Source organism: Hippoglossus hippoglossus, chromosome 4 (genome assembly GCF_009819705.1).
Source record: "Hippoglossus hippoglossus isolate fHipHip1 chromosome 4, fHipHip1.pri, whole genome shotgun sequence".
Lineage (NCBI taxonomy): Eukaryota > Metazoa > Chordata > Actinopteri > Pleuronectiformes > Pleuronectidae > Hippoglossus > Hippoglossus hippoglossus.
Genome location: NC_047154.1, coordinates 18092288 through 18119146, shown reverse-complemented (window position 1 = coordinate 18119146; position 26859 = coordinate 18092288). Strand labels below are relative to the sequence as shown.

At 44.7% G+C, this 26859-nt stretch overlaps 1 protein-coding gene across 1 annotated transcript in view; it reads right to left on the bottom strand.

Moving 5' to 3' along the window:
• nr5a2 (nuclear receptor subfamily 5, group A, member 2) overlaps positions 1-26859 on the bottom strand; it is a 65683-nt gene that overhangs the window by 17522 nt on the left and 21302 nt on the right. Inside the window, exons 5-6 of the mRNA XM_034583244.1 lie at positions 10529-10648; positions 6911-7058 (exon numbers count right to left, since the gene is read on the bottom strand). Coding sequence (XP_034439135.1) covers positions 6911-7058; positions 10529-10648 — 268 coding nt within the window. The remainder of the gene's footprint in view (positions 1-6910; positions 7059-10528; positions 10649-26859) is intronic.

Genomic DNA, 26859 nt, shown 5'->3' with positions numbered 1-26859 from the left:
TCAGTTTATAAGACACTTTTATTATTATATTGTTAATAATCCAATCTATTACCTAGATCTGTTATCTAGGTCTTTAAGTTCTGTTGTTTCTAAGAGTTCTATGGTTCTTTTGTACTTGTTTGTTTAATGCTTACCACTTACAATCCTTACAGGACAGGTTCAATTTAAAAAGCTACATCTACTCTGTCATTTTAAACCAAGTTCCATTTAACCACATTTTACATCTGTAAAATAAAGGTTTTATCACCTGATCCTGATTCCCGTCCCTTGAGGGCAGGAGAAGAAGCTTTCCCGGAGCATAACAACCCCTGCACACGATGACCACACTTTATTTGTGTATTGATCGGGTCAAACGTACACCATGACTCACTTCTGTTCACTAACAGCCCAGCAGAACGATCGGCTCCCACACAAAGCAAGAGGGGAAAGAATGTCCTTATTATGTTGCTTTTAATTATGTTGTGAAGCATTGTGCCAGTTATATGCTCCATTATTTGGTCTCAATGGGTGTAAATATTGAGTAGTCGTCAACTTCCAACGTTAATCAATCCCCGGCCGAATTCTAAATGATTTGGTTAGTTTCAGGAAATTAATATTTGCCAGGTTTTATGCGAGAAGAGGGAGGGGGGAGCAGGGTACATGAATTAGCCAGCTTCCCCGCTCGCTGGCCTGGGATCAGGGCATTGATTCTGAGCAGCCTCGGCTGTTGCTTAATTAGGACATACCTGTCTGGGAATAATGTGTGTGTGTGTGTGTCTGTGTGTCTGTGTGTGTTTGTGTGTGTGTGTGTTTTTCTCATTGTGTGGAGACAAATGCTGTCTGATAGAGAAATAGAGCGAGTGATAATGCTTGTCTTTTCTTCATCAAGGTTAATCACGTTTGCTGTGTTTGTGTTGTTGTCAGCAGATTGGTGTCTGACCTCGCGGTGCACGAAAACAGAAAGAGTCTGCCTGCACCGTGTGCCGCACTAAACATACTAATGAGAGACACGTCCGAGCATAGGTGCGTGTGTGGGTCTGAAGAAAGTGCAGGTCTGCAGTGAGAGATAAATGCACGTAAACACAATTTACCCACCTCTCAAATTCCGGAATAACATTAAGGCAGACTTTGTACCTTTAATGGAACTGAAACCAGGCTCCCTCTCTCCATTTGTTCTCCGAATTCTAGGATCACTCATTTTGTTTTCGCTCATTTTGTGTTGTTCACTGTCACTAACATCGGCGCCGCTGTATTCTGTCGTCAGGTTCAACCCAGCACCCACTCATGGTTTGAAGGAATTAAATCAGAAGCAGGCTGAATGGAGGAGATGCTTTCATGGTGCGGAGCATGAATCAGAGTTCAGTGTATAGATGTAACTCAAAGTTGTTATTCTGTTGTTAACACTGTAAGTTTGATCACTTTTTGATTTTTAATAATTGACGTGTTTTATATTTTCAGAGACTAAACGAGGAGAGAGCGGAGAGAAAGAAACTCAGGATGCAGCAGTGGAGACAGAAACAGGAAGAAGGTACAAATGATTCAGGGTTTTTTGAGAAGATGTAGATGAAATGACAATAATAAAGGAGGATAAGGGGAACATAATCAACATTGAAACATCCCTGACATTATTTAATAACAAAATTTGTAAATAAAATTCAATTAAATATTGATATCTGTTTTTGAAAATCAGTTCAATAGTTTGGGGACATTAATAACTAACAGATGAAGACTCAAAGCTAATTTAAGTTAGGACACTTTAAGTAGGAAAGGGGTGAAAACAACCTCTGAGTGAAGGAGGAAGACAGATGAATGGCAGTTCAGATTCAAGTGAAGATGAAAGAGGAGCGATAGAGGAGGATGCGAGGATGGAGTTGTGATAGATCGAGGCGTACAAAGATGGATGTTTAAAACAGAGAGAAGGAAAGGATGGAGAAAGAGAGGGGACAAAGCAAAGCTGAAGAGATGGTGAGAGATGGATGGATGGATAGATGGATGGATGGATGGATGGATGGATGGATGGATGGATGGATGGATGGATGGATGGATGGATGGGTGGGTGAGGGTCTGTAAACTCCAGCCTCGCTCAGAGCCTGATTAATCTCGTGACGGACAGTTAATGTGGTGCTGAGGCAGCTCTTGAGTGACTGGCTGTCCTGGTTTCTTACGAATGGACATGAAATGAGATCTGATCACAGAACAGTCAATCAATACAAATCATTTCACCATGTTTTAATATTTATTCCATTCCATTAACTGGGTGTGAAAGCTGATATATGTTTTCGTCAATTAATTTGAAATCCTTAAGAGCATACAGTTTATTTAATGATAAAGAAATATATTGTGCACTTTGGGACAGACTTATTTATAATCTGTTAATCAATTAAATTAATGATAGGAAATGTATTTGAAATAATTTTATAATCAGTCAACTATTTGTCATTTTCTAGACAACAATGCCAAACATTCATAGGCCCCTCATATCTTAACATTGGTTTTTTATTGTTTTTTCTAGTATTCTGTAATATTAACTACATTCTTTTGAGTTTTTCTGTTTTATTTTCCAGCTGAAAAGTATTAATCAATGGTATTGATGTGTGTATTACCAGAGTATTTGGTTCCAAAACCAGTTTTTTTATATAATCAAAGTTCCATGAATACCACTGTAGGAGCCAGTAGGACTGTGATAGAGCACAAATCAAACACAAGCCTGAACTCTTTTCTCTATCAGCTTTTCCCTGGCTTTGTTTCTACTAAAGGTCCTGACGTGGGTGAATTATTCAGGGCTGTACATGTCCACAGATCTGCTCCCTCCGCTGGGAGCGTTTACCACCCCGTGCTGCTCTGGCAGCTCCTCTGGTTCTCCTCTCAGCTGACAAGGACTGGCAGCACCTGTCTCACCCAATTACACCTGATGGGGGTCTGACCCGCTGAGCTGGGTTAACTGGTGGCTGGCTGAACACTGTCTGACCTCTGTCACTGAGGCTGCACACACATGCACATGATTTACTGTTGAAGTTCATCAATGAAGCTTTGTTATTTTTCACTTTCCAAGGACAATGGGGGATTTTGAGGGCGAGTAAGCAGATTCTAAGTCATGCGATATCAAATAACTCATTTTAGGATGCGCACTTTTCCTTGTTCCTTGGAATAAAATATTGTTTCATATTGGAAACTATACCGAGCTCAGAGAAACACAGCTGGGAGTAAATCAACTTCAAAGTTGGAGGACGAGAGTCTTTTTTTTAAACTTTTCTCTGAGTTTGAACGTGAGACTCGTCCGTCACCTCTGCTCTGCTGCTCTGTCACCTGGTCATATAAACAACAAGCTGTCAGTCTTTCTATTGGGCCTTTAAGCCTTTTAAAGAAAATCAAAGACCCATTAACAGTCATCCGACAACAGACAACACCTCGTAGTAATCCTCCCCTGAACTCTGACCCAAGCGGCCATCTCTCTCTCTCTCTCTCTCTCTCTCTCTCTCTCTCTCTCTCTCTCTCTCTCTCTCTCTCTCTCTTGCTCAACACCCAACACACGCAATCATTCCTCAATGTCCAACAAACACTTAAGAGATCAATGCTCCAAGAGTGATAATCTCCTCCTTGATAGAAAGCGAAAGACTTCACTTAAAGAAAAGAGTGGCAGGGGAGAGAGAGAGAGAGAGAGAGAGAGAGAGAGAGAGAGAGAGAGAGAGAGAGAGAGAGAGAGGTAAAGACAGGGAAAAAATATAAAAATAAAGGTATAAAGACAAGTGTCTCCCCTCAGCTGGAGTGACATCTATATCCCTGTCTTTATCGACAACTGGCTTAACTAAGAGCTCCGCTGGCAGGGAGGGGGTGACTGATCGTCCGTCCACGGGAGGAGGGATGGAGAAAGAGAGGGTTGAAGATATGGGGAGAAATACTGAGAAGAAAAAAAAAGAGAATGATAGGGGCAGAGAGAGGAAGAGGGATAAATACAGACTGCATCACTACCTCCATGACTCACACGGGTGAGGTAGTTGTAGTAGAGGAACTAGTAATACTTTCAGGGAAGTCAAAGTATAAACTATAAAGGAGAATTAATACGGGATAGTTCTGCCCAACCACAGAATATGTTCAATCATATGTCATTTTAATGTACAATGCAATAAAATGTTGCCTTCTACGAAATATCTATGCATGGCAGCTACGGTAGAGTTAAAGTTACAGTTGGGGTTGGAGAGACATTGTAATCACAGTTAATTATAACACAAAGTCCTGACTGGTTCATAACTTCCCCACAGTGGTACGATAGCTGGTCTGGGGTGAATATTCATCAATAAGGGTTTAATTCTTAGCTTTGATAACCTTAGTCATACTACCCTTATCCTAAACCTGACCCTATGGTACAGTAAGGATATAAGATCATTCTTATACCAAATAAAAGTCTGGGTATGTATGGCTTAGCAAGTTGAAAGTTGGGCCGATGAAACATTTGTTTAAGGTTATAGAGAAATATTGTATTTACACTTATATATTTAAGTGGACATGAAATCTGGTCTACTGCTGTGCCCACACCTTTGATTTCCAGCTTCCTGCAGAACTGGCCCACTTACTTCCCTGCAGTGGCACGGTCTACTGGCCTTGGATGTAAATTGTGGGGTGAAGAATCATCAATATGGACGTAATTCTATAATTGTAATAATGATTAAACTATTAGTAGCGGTTGCAGCAACACTTGTGATTGTGATAGTTGTCCTGAATCCTCAGACATGTTCAAGTCACTGTATCCGGTGTCACAGTGTTAGAGATGAAATAAAGCTAATACGGAGGGAGAGTGTATTATTTTCACTCCGTATAGTCAGTGCAGAGCTACTCTCACGCTTTATTTCACTGCAGCTCTAATTGTTGGGCACGGGCAGCTGTCGAAACGTACACACACACACACGATGCATCAACACACACCCGCTTTCCCACTGCCACACACATTATGCACGTTCCCTCAGGTAAAAGTATCTCAACCCTCCCGCACACACTCGTCTCCGTTCAGCTCTGTGTGTGTGTGTGTGTGTGTGTGTGTGTGTGTGTGTGTGTGTGTGTGTGTGTGTGTGTGTGTGTGTGTGTGTGTGTGTGTGTGTGTGTGTGTGTGTGTGTGTGTGTGTGTGTGTGTGTGTGTGTGTGTGTGTGTGTGTGTGTGTGTGTGTGATACTAATCAAATCATTTCTTAATCTCCTGGCTTTACATTGCTCGGGCGCCTCCCCCTCTCCCCCCCACCGGCACCACCTCCACTTCCTCTAACGCTGATCCCCTCAGCCAGCTCTGTACGGCGTCGGTGTCGGGCTCCTTTTGCAAGAGGCCTGGGCGATGCCGGAGAACAGGCACTGCCGGGGGCGATACATATCCCTCAGGTGAGCCTTTCATTATGGATGATGTTTCTGCCGAATTATTTAGACCCTGAGACCCAGCAACACCCACAGCCCAATGAAAAAAAAAAAAACCCTGCACATACAAACGCATCCACACACACACAAACACACATATATACACACGTACACACTCTAAAGCTCCACACCATCCCTCCCTCTCTCTGAGCTGTAGCACCAAACAACACTAACACAAACATTAATCCTGCCTGATTGCCTGTGTGTGTGTGTGTGTGTGTGTGTGTGTGTGTGTGTGTGTGTGTGTGTGTGTGTGTGTGTGTGTGTGTGTGTGTGTGTGTGTGTGTGTGTGTGTGTGTGTGAAGCAGTTCATTAGTTGCTCTCTCTTTGTTTAGAGAAGATAAAGAAGTGAGAGCGTGACCTTTGTGGATTAAAGATGGATGTATGTATATAAACCAGAGATGCTCTCGATGCCAGGTGACAGGTTGAGTGGAGCTGCATCAACATCATCGGCCTCAGTAATGTAGGATGTTAAAATAAGTTTGGTTGAGAGTGTGTGTGTGTGTGTGTGTGTGTGTGTGTGTGTGTGTGTGTGTGTGTGTGTGTGTCGCTCCCTCAGAGGCCATTTGTTGCAGACTTATTAGGAAAAAGACAGAGATGACAGTCTCCTGGCAATGTCTGACCTCGGCTTAGAGAGCATGGAGCAGATTTGGGAGCACACACACACACACACACACACACACACACACACACACACACACACACACACACACACACACACACACACACACACACACACACACACACACACACACACACACACACACACACACACACACACACACACACACACACACACACACACACACACACACACACACAGGATACCCTCCTCTTCATCCCTTAACTCATTTGGCTACTTATCCCTCCACCTCGCTCCCTTCCCTACATGATCCCGTGGGCTCACCTCCACCTTTCTGTCTCAAATGCTTTGCGATACCCGCCTCCAACCAACTCCTTCTCTTTTCCACTATCATCCTCCTATCTTATCCTTTCCTTCCACCCTTCTCCGAGGAAAAGAGGAGGTGATGAGAAATATTTGGGTAACAAGTGGTGAAAGGAAGGAGAAATGATCTGAGAGAGAAAAATTAAGTCTCCCAAAACGAACTACTTCTTCTCATCCTCCTTCCTCATTCTCTTCTAGCTCACGCTCTCATTTCATCTTTCACTCCTCCCACTGTACGTGACGATACACCCTGCGAACATTATGATTCATAATGTCCAATGCTATTGATCTAGAGATTGCATACAAGCAAACTTAAATTAAACAGTTATGTGTAAAATCTTCCATCCGCCCTTTCTTTCTTTCCTGGAAAAGGACCACACCTCCTCTACTTCCTTCCTTCCTCACTTTCTCTTTCACTGGTCTTTCCCTTCCTCCCCTCCTTCCTCTAGTTCTCTTGCCAGTGGCAAACCTTAATCCTCTCCTAAAGCATTTACCTGCATTTGAATTTAAAATGTAATTGATTGGGAGAAGGCTCTTGCAGTGCGAAGGGTCAACCCAAAAACTAAAGAAGAAAAAAAGAGAGACTCACCCAGGCTGAAGAGGACCAGGAACTTGAGGCAGACAAACTCTCGTTGGTCGAGCTGCAGCGAGCGCAGTTTGGCCACCAGCTCCTGGGCGTGGCTCAACAGGTTGTTGAGGGTGGCTCCGGCCTGTGACGCGATCACTGCATAGTCCACCTGGAATCAGCAACAAGAGAGGGATGTAAGAAGAAGTGCAAACTGCTCGGGAGGTTTTGACCAGTGTGATCTACAGGCTTTCATTGATTCGTGGATGTTACCAAAAAGATAGAAATCTGTTTAGAAGCACTGGACTCTAAACACAGAGTCAAAGCTTTGCTCTTGGAGGCTGACAAAACTGAAGCTGGAGGACAATGTTTTTTTTACAATTAATCTGTATTTTGCGACAACTTGCTGATGGCGAAGGGAGAGAGCACGTCTTCTTGACCAGACCGGCCTGATAGAAAGATAAATGAACAGATAGCTAGACCCATCCTCCTTTGTTCTGACCCATCCATTTAAACCACACACTCACACGCTCCTTTCCCAGGTGCACCTCCTATCTGCAGCTGCAGCACATTTGTCTGGGAGGCAAGTCCTTAGCTGCCACTCACAGTAAGCAGGACCATATGAAATTTTTATATTTATTGACAATTCATTATCATAATTGACTGTGTGAGGGTTTCCAGGGGAAGGTAGATGTTGGCGTGCGCAGTTCCTAAAGCTCGGGGAGGTGGAAGGTCCCAGCGAGCTCCCATTTGCAATTAAAAGCAGCCTGGATTTGGAATTTATTTATCGTGTAAATAGGATGATTGGAGCTTGTTTTTCATCCGTCTGAGGACGGGGGCAGAGTCGAGTAAATGTTAACAATCTCTTCTCCTGTCGTCTTCCCTCCCCCTCTTTCCTTTTCTTTTACTACACTAGTTGTTTGTCCCTCTCTCTTTCCACCTTCGAGACGGTGAGAGTTATGACTCTGTGAAAAAGCAGACGCTGCCCCCCCCCCCCCCTCCTAAGGTGTCAATCAATTTACATAAAATCAACTGTGCATGAAATAACTTCATTGAAGGATTGGACTGTTGATAGTGATGCCTTGGGTTATTGCCTTCTATAGCCCCAAGTAAAAAAGAGAGAGAAAACCTGCAATAATGTGGCTATAGCAGACTTAGCACTAACCCTGGTGACCTGTGTATCAATCAGTCAATCAATATGACTTTACTATCCCTGCTGGAGAGACTTAGAGAGTAAATATATGAATAAACCTTCAAATCGTAGCCCATCATGAATACGATCCTATAGCTAAACATTAAAGATGAATGAGGAGGGTGAGAGCAGTTTGACGGGTACAGGGGTTTGATGTGGGTAGAAAGTGTTTGAGCTCAAAGAGATCTGCGACTGGCTGCGGGAACATCTGTTTTTGCATTTCTGCACCATTTGAATTTCATGCGCACCAGGAGCATTGTGCTATCAAAACATCAGCTTTTTACATACGTGGCTGCGAAGCTGCGAGGCCTTGTTTAATCATTCAACACTTCAGTCTTTGTCATTTCATGTCTGCATGCATTAGCCAAAGTTTCGCCACTCTGGATTTGATCCAGGCCTCCTCTCTTCAACGCCAAAACTAAAATCAAAGCCAAACTGGTGACATGTTGAAATATAGGACAGACAAGTCATTAGCAAGCGACTAGGATAAGGACAGGAGCAAGACGGAGACCAAATGAGAGGCTATAACAGTAAATCTGCTGGTAGCCTGGGTTTCTTTTCAAAGGTCAGTATGAGTGCAGCATATGACCGACGAGAGGAGAGGAGCAGCTTGATTCAAAGCGAAACATCTGTCTCAACGATCCATCTAAACAGATCTTCTCTCTTCATGTCAGAGTGTTCCTCTGAAGAAGTGAAAATATCTGCTAATGTACGATTCGAGCGGCCTGATCTGCCTTTTTTGGAATTTATCAAGAAAAAAGGAATTAACCCTTCAAAACCCAGCGTCCCAGCCGTGGGTGGGTTTGGCCTTGTTAGTGCTTCTGCAGGGGAGATGTTCCAGCCTCAGTCTTCACACAGCCTGGACAAATTATACATTGTTTGAAAGCTCAAAGTCTCCTGATGCCATCAGAGCAAGACATTTTAAGACCGTCATATCAATGCAACAGCTGTTGACACGGTATTGGTACATTATTTTCTGGCTTGAGCATGCGTGTGCGTGTGTGTGTGTGTGTGTGTGTGTGTGTGTGTGTGTGTGTGTGTGTGTGTGTGTGTGTGTGTGTGTGTGTGTGTGTGTGTGTGTGCATGTGTGTGCGTGCAGCATTTGCTTTGGGTGATGCAGCTACTGTGGTCTAAATATCCCTGGTGTTATCACAGTGCTGTCACCCCTGGCCAGGCAGAGAATAATAGGAGATAATGAACTGTTTCAGATTCTCTCTCTCTCTCTCTCTCTCTCTCTCTCTCTCACACACACACACACACACACACACACACACACACACACTCGCTACACCAGCTGTTCATTAACCAGAGTATGCAAACGAAACCGCCGACCTGCACCTCCCCTGACTATCGGTCCCTCCTCCCCCTCCTCCGTACTTCTCTAGTATCTTCAAGCTGCCTTCTCCTCTACGCCTCATCATCTCCTCCCTGATCCCTCCTCTTTTCCTCTCCTTCTTTCCCCCCTCTCATTCCTTCACCTTGTTTCTCTCCCCCTTTCCTTCCTCACTCCTTCACGCCCTTTGCCTCTTCCTCCTTTTTCCTCCCCTCTGCTATTATTGGGCAACCATCCTCTTCCACTTCTCCCTGACTCCCTCCTTCATCATTTCTCCCTCTGTTCAACACCTGTTACCATCCTTCTCTTTTCAACTCTAGTGGACATTGCCCCTTGACTGTACTCCTCACCAGTAGAAGTACTACTTCTTACTTGGCAGTAAGTACTCTCGGAAATCTACCCCTGACCTTGTCTTCATTCAGAGTTAAAAAATGAAAGCACTTACATATACAACCACTTCCAATATTTAATCCAATGTCTTCTGTTATAAAACATTTTGTTGAACAGCAATGTTTTGGAGAACCTGTCGATCAATTATTTATGACTTATCATCTCGCTGACAGCCACAGGTCAGAGGCTTATTCTCGCTGAGCAGTTTCAATTCTTGCCCGTAAGTGTGTTTGAGTACACTCTACATTGTGCACTTTTCTGTCTTGGTTGTGTGTTTGTATGTGCATGGGATCAGTCTGTGTTGCCAGCTCGTGGTTGGTGTGATATATTTGTGAATCACAGGATCCTGACAGATTAAGGATTTGGGCCATTCGGGCCTCGGGCATGAGCTCCCACCAAAAAACAAAAAATAATAGCTCCCCACCTACTCACTGTGCTGCACTGTGTGCTTTACTCATTCACAGTCAGCGTCTTCCTGCTGAGAAAAAAAATTGATTCTGCTGGTGACATTAGCTTATATCTATAATAATCTATTTTTAATGAAGCAGTGACTCCTGTGTGGCTGAGGGATCAATAATGCTTTAAGGGAAATGTTGAGATGTTGCATCAGTGGTTTTCCCCTGAGGAGCCACTGATGCATGGTTGGCGGGGGTTTTGTAGAAAGAAAAAAAAAAGGAAACAGTGGATGGAGGTAGAGCTCCACATTTCCAGAGTTTAACCAACTCACCTGCTGGCCGGTGACTAACATGATGGAGCCCTCCTTGGCGTGCACCACCTGCCGGAAAACGTGGTCCAGGATGAGGAGTTCGCTCCAGCAGTTCTGCAGCAGCTTCATCTGGTCGTCCACCTGGTGACAGATAAACACGTCAGTTAGCAACTTTTCTATTGTCTGTATTTTCATCTGTAACAATGTAAAATGTAAAGTTTTTCAGTATCGATGAGAGTCTGAGCAACATCATCGTGAATTGTGCACATGTTCAGGGGAATGACTGAAGGATTATGAGGCGATCCACGTCCAGACGTTGCATGTATAAAAACAACGTCTTTTCAATGTTTTTAATCAACTGATGAACTTTTTTGTCTGTAGCTCTGTTGCTAGGCGACGGGTGTAAGGGCGGGACAAGCTGTTGATGCAATAAGAAGACCAGACCGTCTCATTTTGGTTTGGCCTAAGAAGGATGCAGCTGACGTTGGCTGGATGCGGCCCCCGAATTGAGACACAGCTTAAATGTCTGTTGATTGTAAATGGCAAACTATACTGTTGACTTGTCTCTGAATCCGCATCTGAAATCCCTTTAAAGTTATTGTGTTTTTTTAAAGAATTAAAAAAAATATATATAAATATATATATTTATAATTTTCTTAATTCAGTCTTCTATTTGTATACATTGTTTGCTAGAACAGTCTTTACTCCAACAATAAATAAAGTCCAGTGTCCTGTCCTCAAAACAAAAAGTTGAGGGAATGCTTTCGCCTCAGCAGCTTGAACGTATCACAGGCAGCTGTTTGCAGGGGGAGTCTGCTCACAGGTCAATCGCTATTGATCAGTTGCACACCCTGGGCATTGCTTTTTCCAACCTTACACAAAGCTCAAAAGTCCCCAGTATACACTCGAAAGCTTTCTCATGTGAACCTCTCCACACTCAGTTAAGCACTTTGCTACGTGCCGGATTTTACAATGTTGCAGGGTTTATCTGTTTGCCCATTGCCAGCAGTGTCTGAGTGATTCCATAGATGATAATGATTAAGTAGCCACTTATTCGCCCCCCCCCCTCTGAATGCCAGCCGCTGGCTCCCAGGGACCTGCCAGGTGAGCATGGGAAGCTGTCACAGGCGAAACAGTGGATTTGTCCCTAAAAAAAAAAAAATACAACCCCCACTATTGTAACTGCGAGTCTCTTCCCATGCCTGGCTGTGTTAATCATTACTCCGCATATCCACACTCACAGACAGAAAAAGGCCACATTGAGGAGGAAGGAATGAGGAAAATGTATGAGAGCTTCTTTCTTCTCCCACCCAGCCCCCCCCCCCCCCCCCCCCCCCCCCCCACCGTTTTCCTATCGACAAACATTGTGCTCTTTGTGGTATCTTTGGGAATAATGTTTCTCTCTGGGCACACTGCGTTTTTGGTGGTGATGTGTGCTACTTTGTTGCTTTGAGTCTGTGAGAACCATCTGAGCTGTTCATCACCAACGTCAACCGCAACTGGCCGGGGCGAAGAATGTTGGATCGATGTTATAAGTTTGCGACGCAGGCAGGTGCAGCGTGAACGCCACTGGAAGGAATGTCTTTTCTGTGCCGTCTGGAAAATCGCACAGGGATCCGTTTGTTGAGATCTGCAGCGACCTTAGCCACTAATATGATGTCAACGACTGGGGCTCTGCTCCGTACGATAAGCACTGGCCGCAGCTCAGTGTACTGCTTGTTGATCGGAATTGTTTTGACTGGTGATGGTGTCAAACAGTGTCTGTTTACCTCTCAGGCAGTCATAGCAATAACTGTGGCACAACACTGACTCGGCAAAATCAAATCAGACACAATGCTGGAGGACACAAACCCTTGGGCTGCCGGATTCTGGTTCTTTTTGGACATTTTATCTGACATTTAGTAACTGCACTGGCTCTGATTTAGGTAATTTATAGTTCATTTCCTCCTTGTTTATCCGTCTCTTATCCATTTTGTTTGCTTTTCTTCTGACCTTCTTCTTACCTTCTGACCAATATGCAGAAAAGTGGTTCAACCTATCCCATGAATATGACGACCCTGCCATCATGTCTATAAAATAACTTTTCCCAAACTATAAAAAATAATATGGTGAAATTGTGCAGCAACAAATCTAAGAAGCAACTTTACAGCGTCCTTCATCTCCCATTGTTCTTTTATCAGTGGAAAAAAACCTGACAAAAGTACAACAAAGCTCCAGTGACCTTTTCTACCATTTCTGACAGCGTCCCGGCCTCTTTTTGTCTCCCTGTCCTTAATTCCTATACATCAATTTTTCTGTGGCCCCATACTCGAGGCGTCTCACATCCAGAACAAAAGTAAAATTCAAATGCCTTCATTAAAACCATCAGAAACCAAAGAAGGTAGTCAAAGACGGGACTTCTCCCCAATCTTCTCCTCCCGGTCGCTCCATCTAAGGACCCTGGAAGCGCATGTAAGTGCGAGTCTGTGTGTGTCTTTGGACGGATGGGTACATATAAGGCCCAGGCTCTTCAAAGGACCCCCCCCCTGCATGTCAGTGGAGCTGGCAAGTGTCGGGGTCCTCATCAAAGGGCTGTCCTCACTCTGCCTGGCTGGAAGCTCTTCCCTGACAAGAGGCCCGGGTCATCAAAGAGGGACAGCTCAGAGGGGACGATGGCAGCATAGACGAGAGCAGGGGACACCCGCCTGGAAGAGGGGGACTGGTGACAGACAGACGGGCGAGGGGGCGGGCCAGGGGGCTGGGGTTCAGTCCGCTGACCTTTTAAGTGCCGGCGACACGAGCTGTTTCCCTGACAAGCTCTTCCTTTGCTCTGTCAAATGAGCAACATTCGTGGCGCCTGATCTTACAAGATCGGCTGCCTGCTCGCTAAGATAATATGAACTTTCTGACACGGAGCCGACGACCCATCCATCTCCTGATTTCACACGGCCGATCTGAGCCCTATCTCGTGTGCAGAGAAAATAGTCTGTAAAACATGGGCCGATTGCCAGTGGCTGATTTATTCACAATACGACAATACAAAGTTCAAATAGGCAGCTTGTTGAAGTCCACAGGAGCAATAAAACTGATGATCAGTTTTGCTTGTTAATTCTTATCTCAACACATAGTCACGGAAAATTGAGATAACGCCGCCTGTTTCTAGTTTACTGTTTTTTTTCTAGCAAGGTTGCCTCAATAGGAAACAAACGTGTGTTGTTTTTGTTTCTCACTTCCCCACTTTGCCAAGTGAAACATAACACACCTTTTATTATGGCTATAATAGTTTTCCATTAAATTACAGTCATAAAAAATTCTAGATATGAGATTGTTTATTTTTTTGGGCATCATAATAACAACATAGAAAGTCAGACTAAGTTTTAAAGCTAATCTCAGCTCAATGTGCAAAGGATATGCATTTATTTGTGGGTGGTGTGTCTGGGACGGACCGGGCGATAAAACAGTAACAACTCAGTATGAGGCCCAACAGTCCCCTTAAATTCAAAGAAGCTGCTCCAAATTTCACACACTCATAAATATCAGTCCCCTAAATATTTTCCATCAAGATCCTGTTGATGAAATTGTTCCACAGAAAACCGTGAAAGAAATGCTGAAAAACGCCCTGAGAAAGGGAAAAAGAAAATCCTGGATCTGCCCCCTGATCCTGATCCAAACCTAAGTTTAATGGGTTCTTCCCTGACCCCAAACTGCATCCTTCCCCTGAGTTACCTAACATGGAAATGACCTGAAATCCTTTTGCGGTTTAAAGACACAAATTCAGCCACACAATAACAATTTAAGAAAGAGTTCACAGCAATTTAAATGGTGCACTTCACTACTTTGGTTTCCACTCCTCACATTTTTGACGATGCTAAGCCTCTACCCACCCTTGGATGGAGCAAAACTCATTATAAGGATTTAGTATTTAAGTTTCACGCTCATGCAGTAAACATGCTCCCCCCCCAAAAAAAACTGCTTCAAACTGGCCTCAAAATCCACATTTAAGGCTACTTTTCAAGGTGTGATCTATTTAATATTTTAACGTCATCACCCGTGTTAGCTTAAAACAAAAAATGAGAGACATACCAAGCAGGAACTTCTACTTGCAGCAGCCAGCAATGAAAAATACATATCCTCCAAGAAACCAATTTAACACCTTTATGATCGTTCAGGCGAGTGGGATCAATGCCCGGATCAATCGCTTAGCCCATAGCTTTTGTTCAAAACCACTGGCTGAGATTAATGGGATTTTCCAGAGAGAGAGAGTTAGAAAAAGAAAGAGAGCGCGGGCGAGAGGGGGAATGAAAGTGTCAGACAGGGAATGAGAGAATGAGAAAAGACTTGGGGGAAATTGAGAAAATAAAACATAGTGATTAAGAGCAGATATTCCCCTCCATTTCTGGGCAAATGTAAATTAATTGGAAATGGAGTATTCAGACGCTGGCTGACAAAAGCGATGTTTATTCATAGGCCCCTGCTAAGAGTAGAGCAATTATCATGGTGTGTTGAGTCAAAACAGGCCAATGTAGTCGAGTCTTTTCCCCCTTTCTTGTGGCCGGGTTTTGGTCGAGTGCCACGAGCATTGTTAAGCTTCGTAGCGTACGGCGGGCTTTAACGAGAGTACACAGCTGGATCTGATTTTAATAAGTAGTTCCATTTTTGATGTGGCCTAATGAACAGATTAATGGAATCTCCTTCTGTGGAGCCTTAATGAACGGAGGGAATCGTGTGTATTTTCTGACGCGCGCGGGGGGGGGGGGAACAGACACACACACACACGCACAGACGATGAGTTTATCTGCCTCAAACGACTTGCACATAAACAATAGCTGCGCTTCTGTCTCTGCGTTTCTCTGTGCTGGACAAGAATCAATGCTGTCTGGGAGTACTACAGGTGAGGTTTGAAGCCGACATCAATGCTCGTGCGTCTCTAGCAGCCGTGCTTTGGTGCAGTCCTGTATTGGCATCTGTTCGCCTTGAGCCAAACAGGCCCTGTATTCACCTGGGAACGGGCATTAATTCACCTAGAACAGCGCCCGTTGTTCTCAGAGCGTTGCAAACACTTAATTATGTCGTGCTTGAGTTGTACTGTAGCTCATTTCCAGTTTAGTTTGGTAATTTAATTGAGGAGAGACTCAGTGTGGGGTTCCATCGCCGGCAATAGGATGATGTGCAAGTAATTGGGCGTCATGAAGTGGTTTGTGAAAGCACATGCAATCCTCTTGACCTAAAATCTAATTTTATTATCTAATTACTTCATTATTACCTATTTCTTGTCTTAACAAAGACCCAATTTTAAAGGGACGTTTTACCTTTAAACAAATCAGGTCGCTTCTGAAGCCGGTGTCTTGTTTTAGGGCAAACAAAGTCGCAAATGCCGACCCAACGCCACCGCAAATCATTTTTGGCAGCCGCAACTTTCAAACGCCACAAATAGAGTTGCCTCCATCAGAAAAAAATGGCTGAGTGAGTGACAAAATCCCCAGGATGTTCCAGCTATGTGACCTGGTTGGTGGGGGGGGGAGGTTGAGACTGTAGAAGTGTATGAGAAAAAAAAACGCTTATCCCCTCTGCACACCCCCCCCACCCATCCCTCATCTGCTGCCAAACTCTCAAGCTCTTGTTTATCATCTTAGCCACAGTCCACTCGGGCCTCAGTCCTAAGGTTGGCTTGGTGATAAGAATGCTGGGAAAATGAGCAGGTGGCAGGTGGCGCTGCTCGCTGAGTAGAGGAATGATAATATTGGTGATAAAACAACTAGATTCACTGAAACCAAATTTGTCAGCCAGTGGACGAGGTTTGAACAGAAAGTGACCAGAATCTGCTGTTTTCAAATGAAACACTAGTAGGTCACCTGCCAGTCTGATAGTGGACTGACTTTTAGGACTTATATAGAAACAAATGTACGGACAGTAAAGACTTTGCCAAAACTGAAGGAGAAATGTGACAAGGAAGAATAAAGGTCAAATTAACCCTAACCCTAATAACAACCCTAACCTTAACATTAACCCAATCATCAACCCTAATGTTAACTCTAACCCTAACCCTGTGTTTAACTGACCCAACACATTATATGATATAAATTATATATTTCAGACATTCTCATATGATTAGAAAAACAATAAACTATTAATCTGTTTAATTTGTATATTTCTATAGTGGCCAGTTGAATTTTTTAAATGTCATATAATCCAGATTGATCCTCGGCCAACATGGGCACATTGTTGTTTCTTCCATCGGCAACAACCTCAGAAACAAATCATCAGGCATCAGGAAATACATAAATGCATCCATCTCCTGTAGAGCATATAAGCTAGCACACTTAGCATCAGCTGGATACCACCGGCAGTGATTTGTAACATGAATGCCTGCTATGTGTCTCTGTATACGATATGTATATCATTGCGTGCATGCTCATCAACATTTCACACTGGCACCTGTTTGTTGCTTGCGTGTATCTCTAATCCAACATATCAGGTAGTGGAGAATGCCTGTGGATTTATCTCCCACTGAGCACACAGAAACCCTAGACTGTTATTATGTCCCTAAACAGCCATAGAGATGCCGCGGGCCATCTGTGAGCTCAGAAAATATCACCATTGTCACAAGCGGGCCTGCTGTCTGAAGCGTGAGTGTTTCCCTGACTCTGAGGGACGCTTTCCAAGAAAGAAAATATTATATGGCTCCGGGAATTATCTATTTTAGTCTTTAGAAACACATCTACTCTGCAACGTGTTGAGCATATAGGATTACCAGGGTTTTCAACAATACTTGTTCACTCAGAGAACTGGGGAGCAAGTTATACGTCAAAATCATGTGGATTTTATTTATGTCTAACTCTGAAACCAAAGTTTTCAAGATCAACTTGAGAGAACAGAGGTCATACAAATCAAAGATTTGCTTCTTTCTCATTTCCATGCGTCTGTTTTTTCCCCTGGTGCATCGTGTTCGTCATCATGAGAAGCGCCATGTTACCAACATGTCAGAAACGTAGTTATTTTTCCACTGTTGCATTTTGCACGATACATAGACAAAAATCACTGCTGCACGTTTGTCCCAAGTTGTAAAAAAACAATAAATACACAAATGTTTATGGCCATTTACGCGGCAACACCCCGAAGTTCAATGTGCGTCATAATATTGCCCCTGAAAATGGCAGCGTCAGTGTCTAGACTGGCAAAATAAAGACGTTAATCATAGAAGTGCGCTCATGTTTCCATTACTCTTTATTGGAGCAGATAAATACCTGCGTCTACTGCCGAGTCATTTGACCTGGGAGCCAATGCCGATTGTAACCATTCCCATTGCAGACAAAAGCAGATGTTAGTGGGTCTTTGACCACAGGAAAATGGGCTTTAGTGTATTATTGAAGCATCATTTGACACATTAAATGGCCTGAAAATGAAATGTAGCCAAAAGTCAAAGGTTATGGTGTCATGGGTGTTTCTGTTGATTGTCGACAACCCTCTTATTCTCTGACAACCACTTTGCCAGGTGTTTTGAGTGAGTGTGTGTCAATACACTGAGTTGGACTGAGAGCAGTTTGTGTGTCAGAAGGAATGCTACAGTCTGTGTCTGAGTGTATGTCCACTTGTGCATGTGCCCACGTCTGATCGATATTGCCGGGGCACTGGGATCGATCGGTTCCCACAGTGACTGCATTAACGGACTCTGGAGGCTGACCTTTGACCCTGAGAACACTCTGCTTTCGATTGGCCACGCTCACTTCCTCTCACCGTGTCCACCTCTTCTCATCCGTCCTCACACCCTGACATTCATCCCCTTGTCCCAGGTTTGTGGGAGAAAGGGAAAACAAAAGCCGAAACGCTCCATTTATCTCGTCGCCCTCCCCACATCTGTCCTACACAGCATCTCTTTGTCCTAAGACCTTGTTGAGATAAGAGCAAACAAGGGGCCAAATAAAGTCTTTGCCTGGGCCTCACCTCAACCCAGCGGCGAATCAGGCTGCTACAGATACAGGAGCTGCCTATTCTAGCAGACCAGAGTTTCTGCACTTAATAAATATGTGAGAAGATAATAAATAAATCACAACTATCTTGAAACGACAGCTTTTACAGGTAAAAATAATGGATCATTGAATTTAAAGTTAACGTGTTAGCTCGTGTGAGAATTCGCGAAAAATCCTGGCACGACATTCATGAGGCAGGAAAAACAAAGTATCTCTTTGGGTCTGTGTTGCACGGGGGAAAATGTCTTGTTTTCTCAAGGTCGCTGACGATAGCAACAAACCTTCTTTTCTGTCTGATATCAGCACAGGGATTTGAGGACGGAGCAAGCGCGGCCAAACTTTCCTATTCCGTTTTTACTTGATGCATAAGCATATGAAAGATAGCAAAATCAATAAGGTGAGAGAACGGACCGGTGAGAGGCAAGACATGAATTTCAATGGATATCTTATCATGCATGCAATGTTTATTGTTGTCTGCCACGGCTCGTCTCTTTTCTGCAAGACTCTTCAGGTAACGTCTGGCTTTTAGCTTTTCGATATAAGCATGATATTTCTAAAGGTCCACGTGGCGCAGTGTCGAAGGAAAGGTGAGTTATCCAGCTCATCAAAGGGAAACTGCAGGAAAAATTAGGTTATGAGAAAGGAATGTATGTACAGTTGCCTCATTTCTGCAGAAAGTTAATCCATGAGTGCATGGCTTAAAGGAATCGAGTTATTTCTTGAAAGTTATTGTTTTCAGGTTACCTCAGAAGTGAACTACCTACCCCCACACACACACACACACACACACACACACACACACACACACACACACACACACTCTCGTACTCTCTCACATACACACAGACATGAAATCTCAGGGCTTAGAGCTAAGAAGCTATCAACTAATTATCAAAAACACAGAGAAGCCCTAATCAATTATTCACATGAACATTAGACTGCTAATACACTTGCAGCCCAGGGAACGGCATCTCCCAAAAGTAACCCTTCCTCCTCCTTTGCTCCAACACGTGCACACACACACACACACACACACACACACACACACACACACACACACACACACACACACACACACACACACACGCACAAACACACACTTGATGCAATCATGTCAAGACCTGCGTAGTTGCACAGACACACACATACAACACACACATACACACATGCCTCCTGCTCCCTTCCCGCCACTCCACTCTCTTCCTTCCTCCTTCCCCTCCTACGTCAAATGCAGAGAGAGAAAAACGAACGCCATCCAAATGTAAAAGGCGTTGTGCTATAGCAGTCCGCCTATAAGGTTCCTGGCTTGGAAGGTACTGATCATAGAAATCCTATTGATCCATCAGCACCCCCACCACCACTACATACTCCCAAAGCACGCAAACACACACCCAAAGCTTAATCTACCAGGCAATTCCTGGGCATTAAGCCGCAGCCATTGAATTTTCATGCCGTGCAATCATTATTTGAGTTAATGCTGCAATTTATGACTTAGTGTTTGCGCGCGGAGTGTGAAAGCTCAGTGAAGGGGGGGATGCAATATATACGAAGGTGAGGAGGTCAGCGTGTATGTATGCAGGTGTGGATATGACTGAATAACTTTTATTAAACGGTCATGACTGTCAGATGGGATAGAGAAAGAGGACAAATGTGTGTGTGTGCACGGGCATGGACATGAGTGTGTATGTGTTTTTGTGTAACTGTGTGTGTGTGTGGGTTTCATTGACAGACACTGGGGAAGACGCTTGTCTGGTTGTCTTTGCGTTAACAGGAAAACAAGAGAGAAAACGAGGAGACAAAGACGACAGCAGGCTAAAGGCTTTCCCCTTTTGTATTATTCAGAGCCGCACAGAGACAGTCTCTTCAACTTGCTCTCAGACACACGCCAGACCCACATGAATACAGTAGTATGTAATATACCTTAACACAGCTAAGAAGGCTAAAGCTGTTTTAAAATGCAGAGACTGACGCAGTGATGGTTTCTGTCTGAGAGGGCGGGAAACACCGATTCCCATAAGGGACTGACGTGCTGGGATGGGTGTATTTTTCCTTCTTCTTCTCTTTTTTGATATGGGGGTGGTGGGGGGGCTTAACGGGGCTCTGGAACAGACAGCGTTTGATTTCACATCCAAACGTGGCGCGGCTCCAGAGATCACCGCCTTTGATGGCCAATTTAAATATCTGAATTAACTAATTGAGCATTTCCTGAGGTCTTGTGATATGTAAACAGTCGAGGCCCAAGGAGGACGAGGCAAAACGCCGCGGAACAGATGGAGCCCTGCTTCTCCGTGAAGTGCGTCTGCGGGTCCCCCCTGACTGAAACTGCCACGGAGGCGTCCGCGTTAGGAGAAAGCTGTCGTCTGTGCTGCTGCGGCGGCACGAGGCCCGATGCTGCTGATGGGAAGTGCAGCGTAACATGTGGCCTATAAAGCACATGGCCTGAGGGAAGGTGGGACTGCGGCTTGCCACCTGAAAACCTTGTCTTTTTTGGTTTCAGTTCAGCATCTCTGGTTCATTTCCAGAGGTTTAAGGGTGTTGTCGACACCTTTCTCAGCAAGTCTCCTTTCAATATATTTGGTTTATGGCTCGTCATTGTTTCAGCTTGGTTGAAAAGCCTCTTTTTATCCCCCTCTGAGAGGTCGCAATCCTGAAAGAACGCAGCACTGTAATGGCTATTATTAGTGCTGTGCCTTTATTGCATATGTATGGAATCATTTATCCGTGGCTCATGCCAGGTTTGCAGTTATGGTGTTTTGGGAGGAATGGAGAAAGAGACTGACAGATTGAGGGAATGGTGTGAGAGTAATAAAAAAAAAAGTGCAGTGCAAAAGAAATAAGGGGAGCAAGTGCTATTAAAACCAGCAAAGAAAAGAAACGCCGAAAGAGGGATAGAGAACAGGTGTCTTTGTCCCACTTTGGCAGCGGAGCTAAAGCCGTTTTCTTGTCTGGGTCGTTTCGGTGGCGTGCGGCCGCATTGAAATTTCTTACCCGTTGTCACAACACAACCACAATGTCTAGTGTTACTCCTGCGGACGGCGTGCTTCAGTCAGCTCGGAGCAAATTCAATCACAAGCCTTACCAGTTAAATAAAAATAACCCTCAGCTCTTAGGTTGTGTAAAACTACCCGGTAAGCTGTCGACTCGGCTCCACCGCCGTCTTATCTATTGTCTCCCGGACCCCCGACACCCCCCCCCCCCCCACCCCACCCCCTCCACTCCAAGCCTTCCCCACTCCCTGTCCAGAATAGACAAGCCATAAATAAGCATCAAAAATAGACATCGGGGGACAACTGTTGACACCCCGGTGACGAAAGCGGCAGACACAGGCACAACCTCTAGGCAGGCTGGATTACACACAGATAATTGAGGCCACGCAAAACATCAGAACATAAGAAGCCGGGGGCACTTTGTGTGTGTGAGGAGCCATTTGAAGGGTTGAGTTTCAGAACGCTGTTTAGGGAGCAGAGTCTTTGGCTGAGGAAGTTTGCCGATCAGTAACAAGAAAGACTCAATATGTCTCAATATATTTTTGTTTCCTCTTTTTATTTCAAGAATGATGGGGGATATTTTTTCATAATATAAATGGCACAATATAACTGATTGCTTTTAAAATTGTCAATATTTAATGGGGTCAGAAATTACATTTACTTCTGGTAAATAGTAAACTCCACTTAGCAAGGAGCTGGTTTGCAAATTCATCTTTGTCCAAGACGTGCAACTTATGTTATGGACATATCCATCGTCATGTTTTCAATTATATTATTCAACTTGGGTTATATGGGACGTTATAAAGTATCTGCTATTTTAGCAAAGAATACTACAATGTTTTCACTGTGTCCAGGATATGAATACATTAATAAATGTTTGGTGTCTAATTTCAAAGTAAAAGCCTTCAACTGTATGTCCTTTTCTCACCTATTTGTGCTCTGATACTTTCCAAACTATCTCCTCGACAGAGATGAAATGTATATGCCGGGGCGCAGAGAAGGGGAAGATGGATTAGCTGACAGGTTTGCATACTGAAGTGTGGTGAGTTTAGTTTAGAGGTTGAAGGTTGGCGTAAGGCTGCAGCAGCCACACCTCAGCCCCTCTGACCTCCAGGAAACCCTATAGCTGGGAGCTATTTAGGAGCAAAATGCTGCCACTTGTCTGTATATTTACCCCTCGTCTGACAACGTATTTCCACCGTCAGCCGCCAAATCTGCCTGCAGATAACAATACTTCTAATTTGTCCTCTTCTGCTGAGGCACTTTGGGAAGGAACTGTGGTTTTAACACGGTTCATAACTATAAGCACGGCAGGGAGAGGGGGGGAGAGGGGAGAGGGGAGAGGGGAGAGGAAAAGTTTCTTTGCACTTCGCCGGAGTGTGTGAGTGTGCTGCACGCTGTTGAGTTGATTTGTTAGCAGCCCGGCCGACTCAATCAAGTCCCCATCTCCACTTTGTTTACCCATTTTCTTTGTCTCTCATTCCCACTTCCTCTCTGCTTTTCAATCTATCTCTCTCTCCCCGCTGATTTGATTGACTGGTGCCAACTTGTGAAACAACAACTGCGTTACTGCGGGGCCACCGGGGCTAACAGCGGAGCCTAGTCACCTGCGTCAGCGTCTTAACAAGCAGCATGACCTGCCAATAAAAAAGGCTTTTACCCTGATCGTCCTCAAACAAGACTTAAACAGCTCTTTCTCCCGACGAATGCCCAAAGTGCTCACAAATGTGAATCAGACCGTGTTAACTTGCTTGAAAATGAAAAAAATATAGAGGCGGTGGAGGCAATCTTTGCTTTTCTTTGCTCCTTCATCAGCGGTAGTCTGAAGAGGAGGGTGAAATGGAGCAAGGAAGAGACAGAAGTTTTAAAAAATATTTCTTCCACAGGTTCAGGAAGGGGGTGCAGACAATTGAGCCATACAACACAGTCCCCGCGACAACATTAATTGCATTCCTTGCTATTGTCCATTAACAAGTGCAGTCCCCCACTTGAGTGAAGATTTCAGTTAAATGAAAGTAAACTGTACGGAACTGTTAGAAAGTGAACTTTGCTTGAGCGAGGAGGAAGAAGGAAATGTTGTTGAGGACAGTTGAGTCTATCATGGCCCGGAGCTCTGTAAACCTGAACCTCATGACAGCCCTTTCATCCCTCATCAAAGCAACAAGTAGATGAGCAGACTTTGCGCTTTGCTAAAACCTCCCAGCCCCCTCCGTCTCCTTATGGCTGCTGCTCCTCTGGGATGGGCGACCTTAAATCTTCTCTTTTAACAAGTTTCCTGTTCTTCTTTCCGGCCTCCTGCGATCCCCCAGGGTTGGACCTACGGGACCATTCCAGTATTTGGAGAGGCCGTATCTTAAAGCCTTGTCTACAACTGTTGGGGGACGTCAGGAGGACAGTGGAAAATGTGATTTTTTTTTTGTTAGATCAGTGGTCGCTGCTGTCAAACAGGCAAAGCATGGCAGATTCTATTGGAAAATGCATTGGAAAAATGATTTGGGTGATATAAATACCTATATAGAGAAACTTTAAACACATGTGTGCTGTCTTGTCGTGGTGCTCACTGTGTTTTTTTTCTCAATCACCAGTATCCTTCTGAGATACATACAGTATATGTACATGTACTATACAGGTTTACTTTGTGGTACTAGAGGGGACATATCAGAAGAAGCAACACTTTCAGGACGTCCTTCCAGACACAGAGCTGCGTCCTTAAAATCAGATTTACGCTCTTGTTCAACTGCGTCCTCAAAAAATGCAGTAGGCTCATTTTACAGTATTTATGAAAAAGATGTATCGCACGACGATCCATAATTTATGAATGAAAAGAGGCCTTTGTGAAGCCCCTACCACCCCCCCCCCCCCCCCCCCCACCCCACACACACACACCTCCCTGAACTTCTGCTCTTACCCACAGTGCTACTGATCAAACAGATATTGTTACCACTAAAATAGCAACTTAAAAAAACACACAGGCGGCCGTAAGAACCTGCCTGCAGCCTGGGAGAAAGACTGACAGCAGAGGGGAGGGGGGGTGATGAGGAAGGGTGAGGGAGGGAGGGAGCGAGAGAGAGAGAGAGAGAGAGAAAGAAAGAAAGAAAGAAAGAAAGAAAGAAAGAAAGAAAAACTGGTTAATTTAGCTCTCCTCTGTAAAACTACAAAAAACTGTACTGGAGCGACTAGCATGTGTGTGTGTGTGTGTGTGTGTGTGTGTGTGTGTGTGTGTGTGTGTGTGTGTGTGTGTGTGTGTGTGTGTGTGAGTTTTAATGGCAAAACACTGTGTATTCTTGCATGTGTGTATTGGGGCGGTGGTGGTGGGGAGGTGGGGGTATGTCATCTATCACTGGACAAATGCTGGGCTGTGGGGGGCGTTGGTGGAAGCAGGGGTGAGGGTGGGTCGGGTGGAGGTGGTGGTGGGGGGGTCGGCCAGAATGGTGCTGCTCCTCAAATGAAATAATATATCTTTGAAAGCCTACGCCCCGCGCCAGGCCGCGGGCCCATATATCAAGCCCAAGAGCGTCTGGTGGATCCGCTCCAGGACCATTAACCTTCCACCTGTTTCCCCCCCCCGGCAGCCCCCCACCCCGCACCGAGCAACCTACCGGTCCCCTTCTCACCCCTCCCCTGTTGTCCTTCACCATGCCCCTCCACTCCTCCTCCTCTTGCCCTTGGTCGCTGCCTCTCACAGCCCCTTGTTCGTCTTCCCATTAACCCCCCCTCACCTTCCTCTCTACCTCATTTCCCTCTTTCTGTCCTTCTCTGGCTGCCCTTCATTATTTCCTCCCTCTCTCTCTCTCTCTCTCTCTCTCTCTCTCTCTCTCTCTCTCTCTCTCTCTCTCTCTCTCTGTCTCTCTCCGTCTGTGTCTCCCTCTCTCTCTCTCTCTCTCTCTCTCTCTCTCTCTCTCTCTCTGTCTCTCTCCGTCTGTGTCTCCTTCTATCTCTCTTTATCTCCCAAAGTCAACTTTTTTTTTCTCTTTTCCTCTTTGTTGGGATATCTCTCTCCCGCTCTGACTCCATCTCTTATGTTTGTCTTCCCTTTCTCTCGTGTTCTCGGTGTCTTTTCTCACTTTAAATCATCCACTCTGTCTTTCTTTCTCTCTGTGATATTTTCAATCTCATGTCACAGCCTTTATCTCTCCCTCTTTTTCTCCCTTTAAACTCCCTGTCTCCACCTCTACATCCCTCCATCTCTGTGCATCCTTCTCTGCACCTTTTTCCTTCTCAGCTAATGTAATACAAGGACGGCAAAGTGTTTGTGTGTGTGTGTGTGTCTGTGTGTGTGTGTGTGTGTGTGTGTGTGTGCTGGAAGGTGCACCCCAGCCTGCAGAATAATTCAAATGCAATGGACTGCAGGGACACAGTTACAAATCTTTGCCAACTGCGTGCGGCCGCCAACCCCATCACGCTTGCAGTGCAGTTTGTCAGGATGGGGGGTGCTGGGAGGGGGAAGTTGTTGTGGGGGGGGGGCCATTGACCTCTGTGACAAGACAGACATTGCACCCTCAGGCTCGGAAACAGCGTGTGTGTTTGTGTGTGCGTGTGTGTGTGTGTAGTGTGGGGAGGGTGGTATAGATATACCACTTCCCAGGGATCACAGATCTCACCTAAAACGGCTTATTAATTTCCACTTAGTTATGGGGTGTGAGGAAAAAAAAGAAAAGGTGCAAACCCCGGTCAGAGCAGGGCAGGGGTAAGGTACTCCCTCCCTCCCCAACACACACACACACACACATACACACATTACATGCACCTTGAAAATTAAACTGCTCCTGTATAGGTCATGGCAGAGAAGGTGTGTGCCTGCTTCTGTGTGTGTGTGTGTGTGTGCACGCAGAAGGAGGATAACTAAGACTGTAGAAAAAGACCCTCCAGTCTGAACTGGGCGGTCGGGTGGTGTAGGGATAATTTCACCAAAGAAAATTCATGTAATATTTATGGATGTAGATGGAGGGGAGGTTGAGGAGGGGGGTGGAATTATGCAGCCGGGCAGAGTGGGGGTGCATCAGAGGACCTTACATTATTCACTCAGGTAAATCTATAAGTGGAGAATATTCAGGTGTGAGATGTGAACATCAGCCGCCCCTCCTGCTCCACCCCGGGGATCTGTCACAGCGCGTGATTGACTGACGTGCGGCCGCTTAGAGGAGTCGAATAAACTGGCGGCAAACAGTCAGCAGTGTAAATAATTCTGCTGCTTAAAATGCTCGTTTTATATTTTAGAGGCTGGAGCACATTTCTGTGAATTTTGCGAGACTTGGAGTTGAGGTCTGAGCGTTTGACGTTCTGAACAACACAAAGGCAAGCACGCCTGCAAACTGAATGTATTGGTTTTTGAATTTTTTGAATTGTTTTGAATTTGTGTTTTTGAAATTTGAATAATGGAAAATAATCTGGAAAATCTTTCAATTTGAAGGTTTTTCTT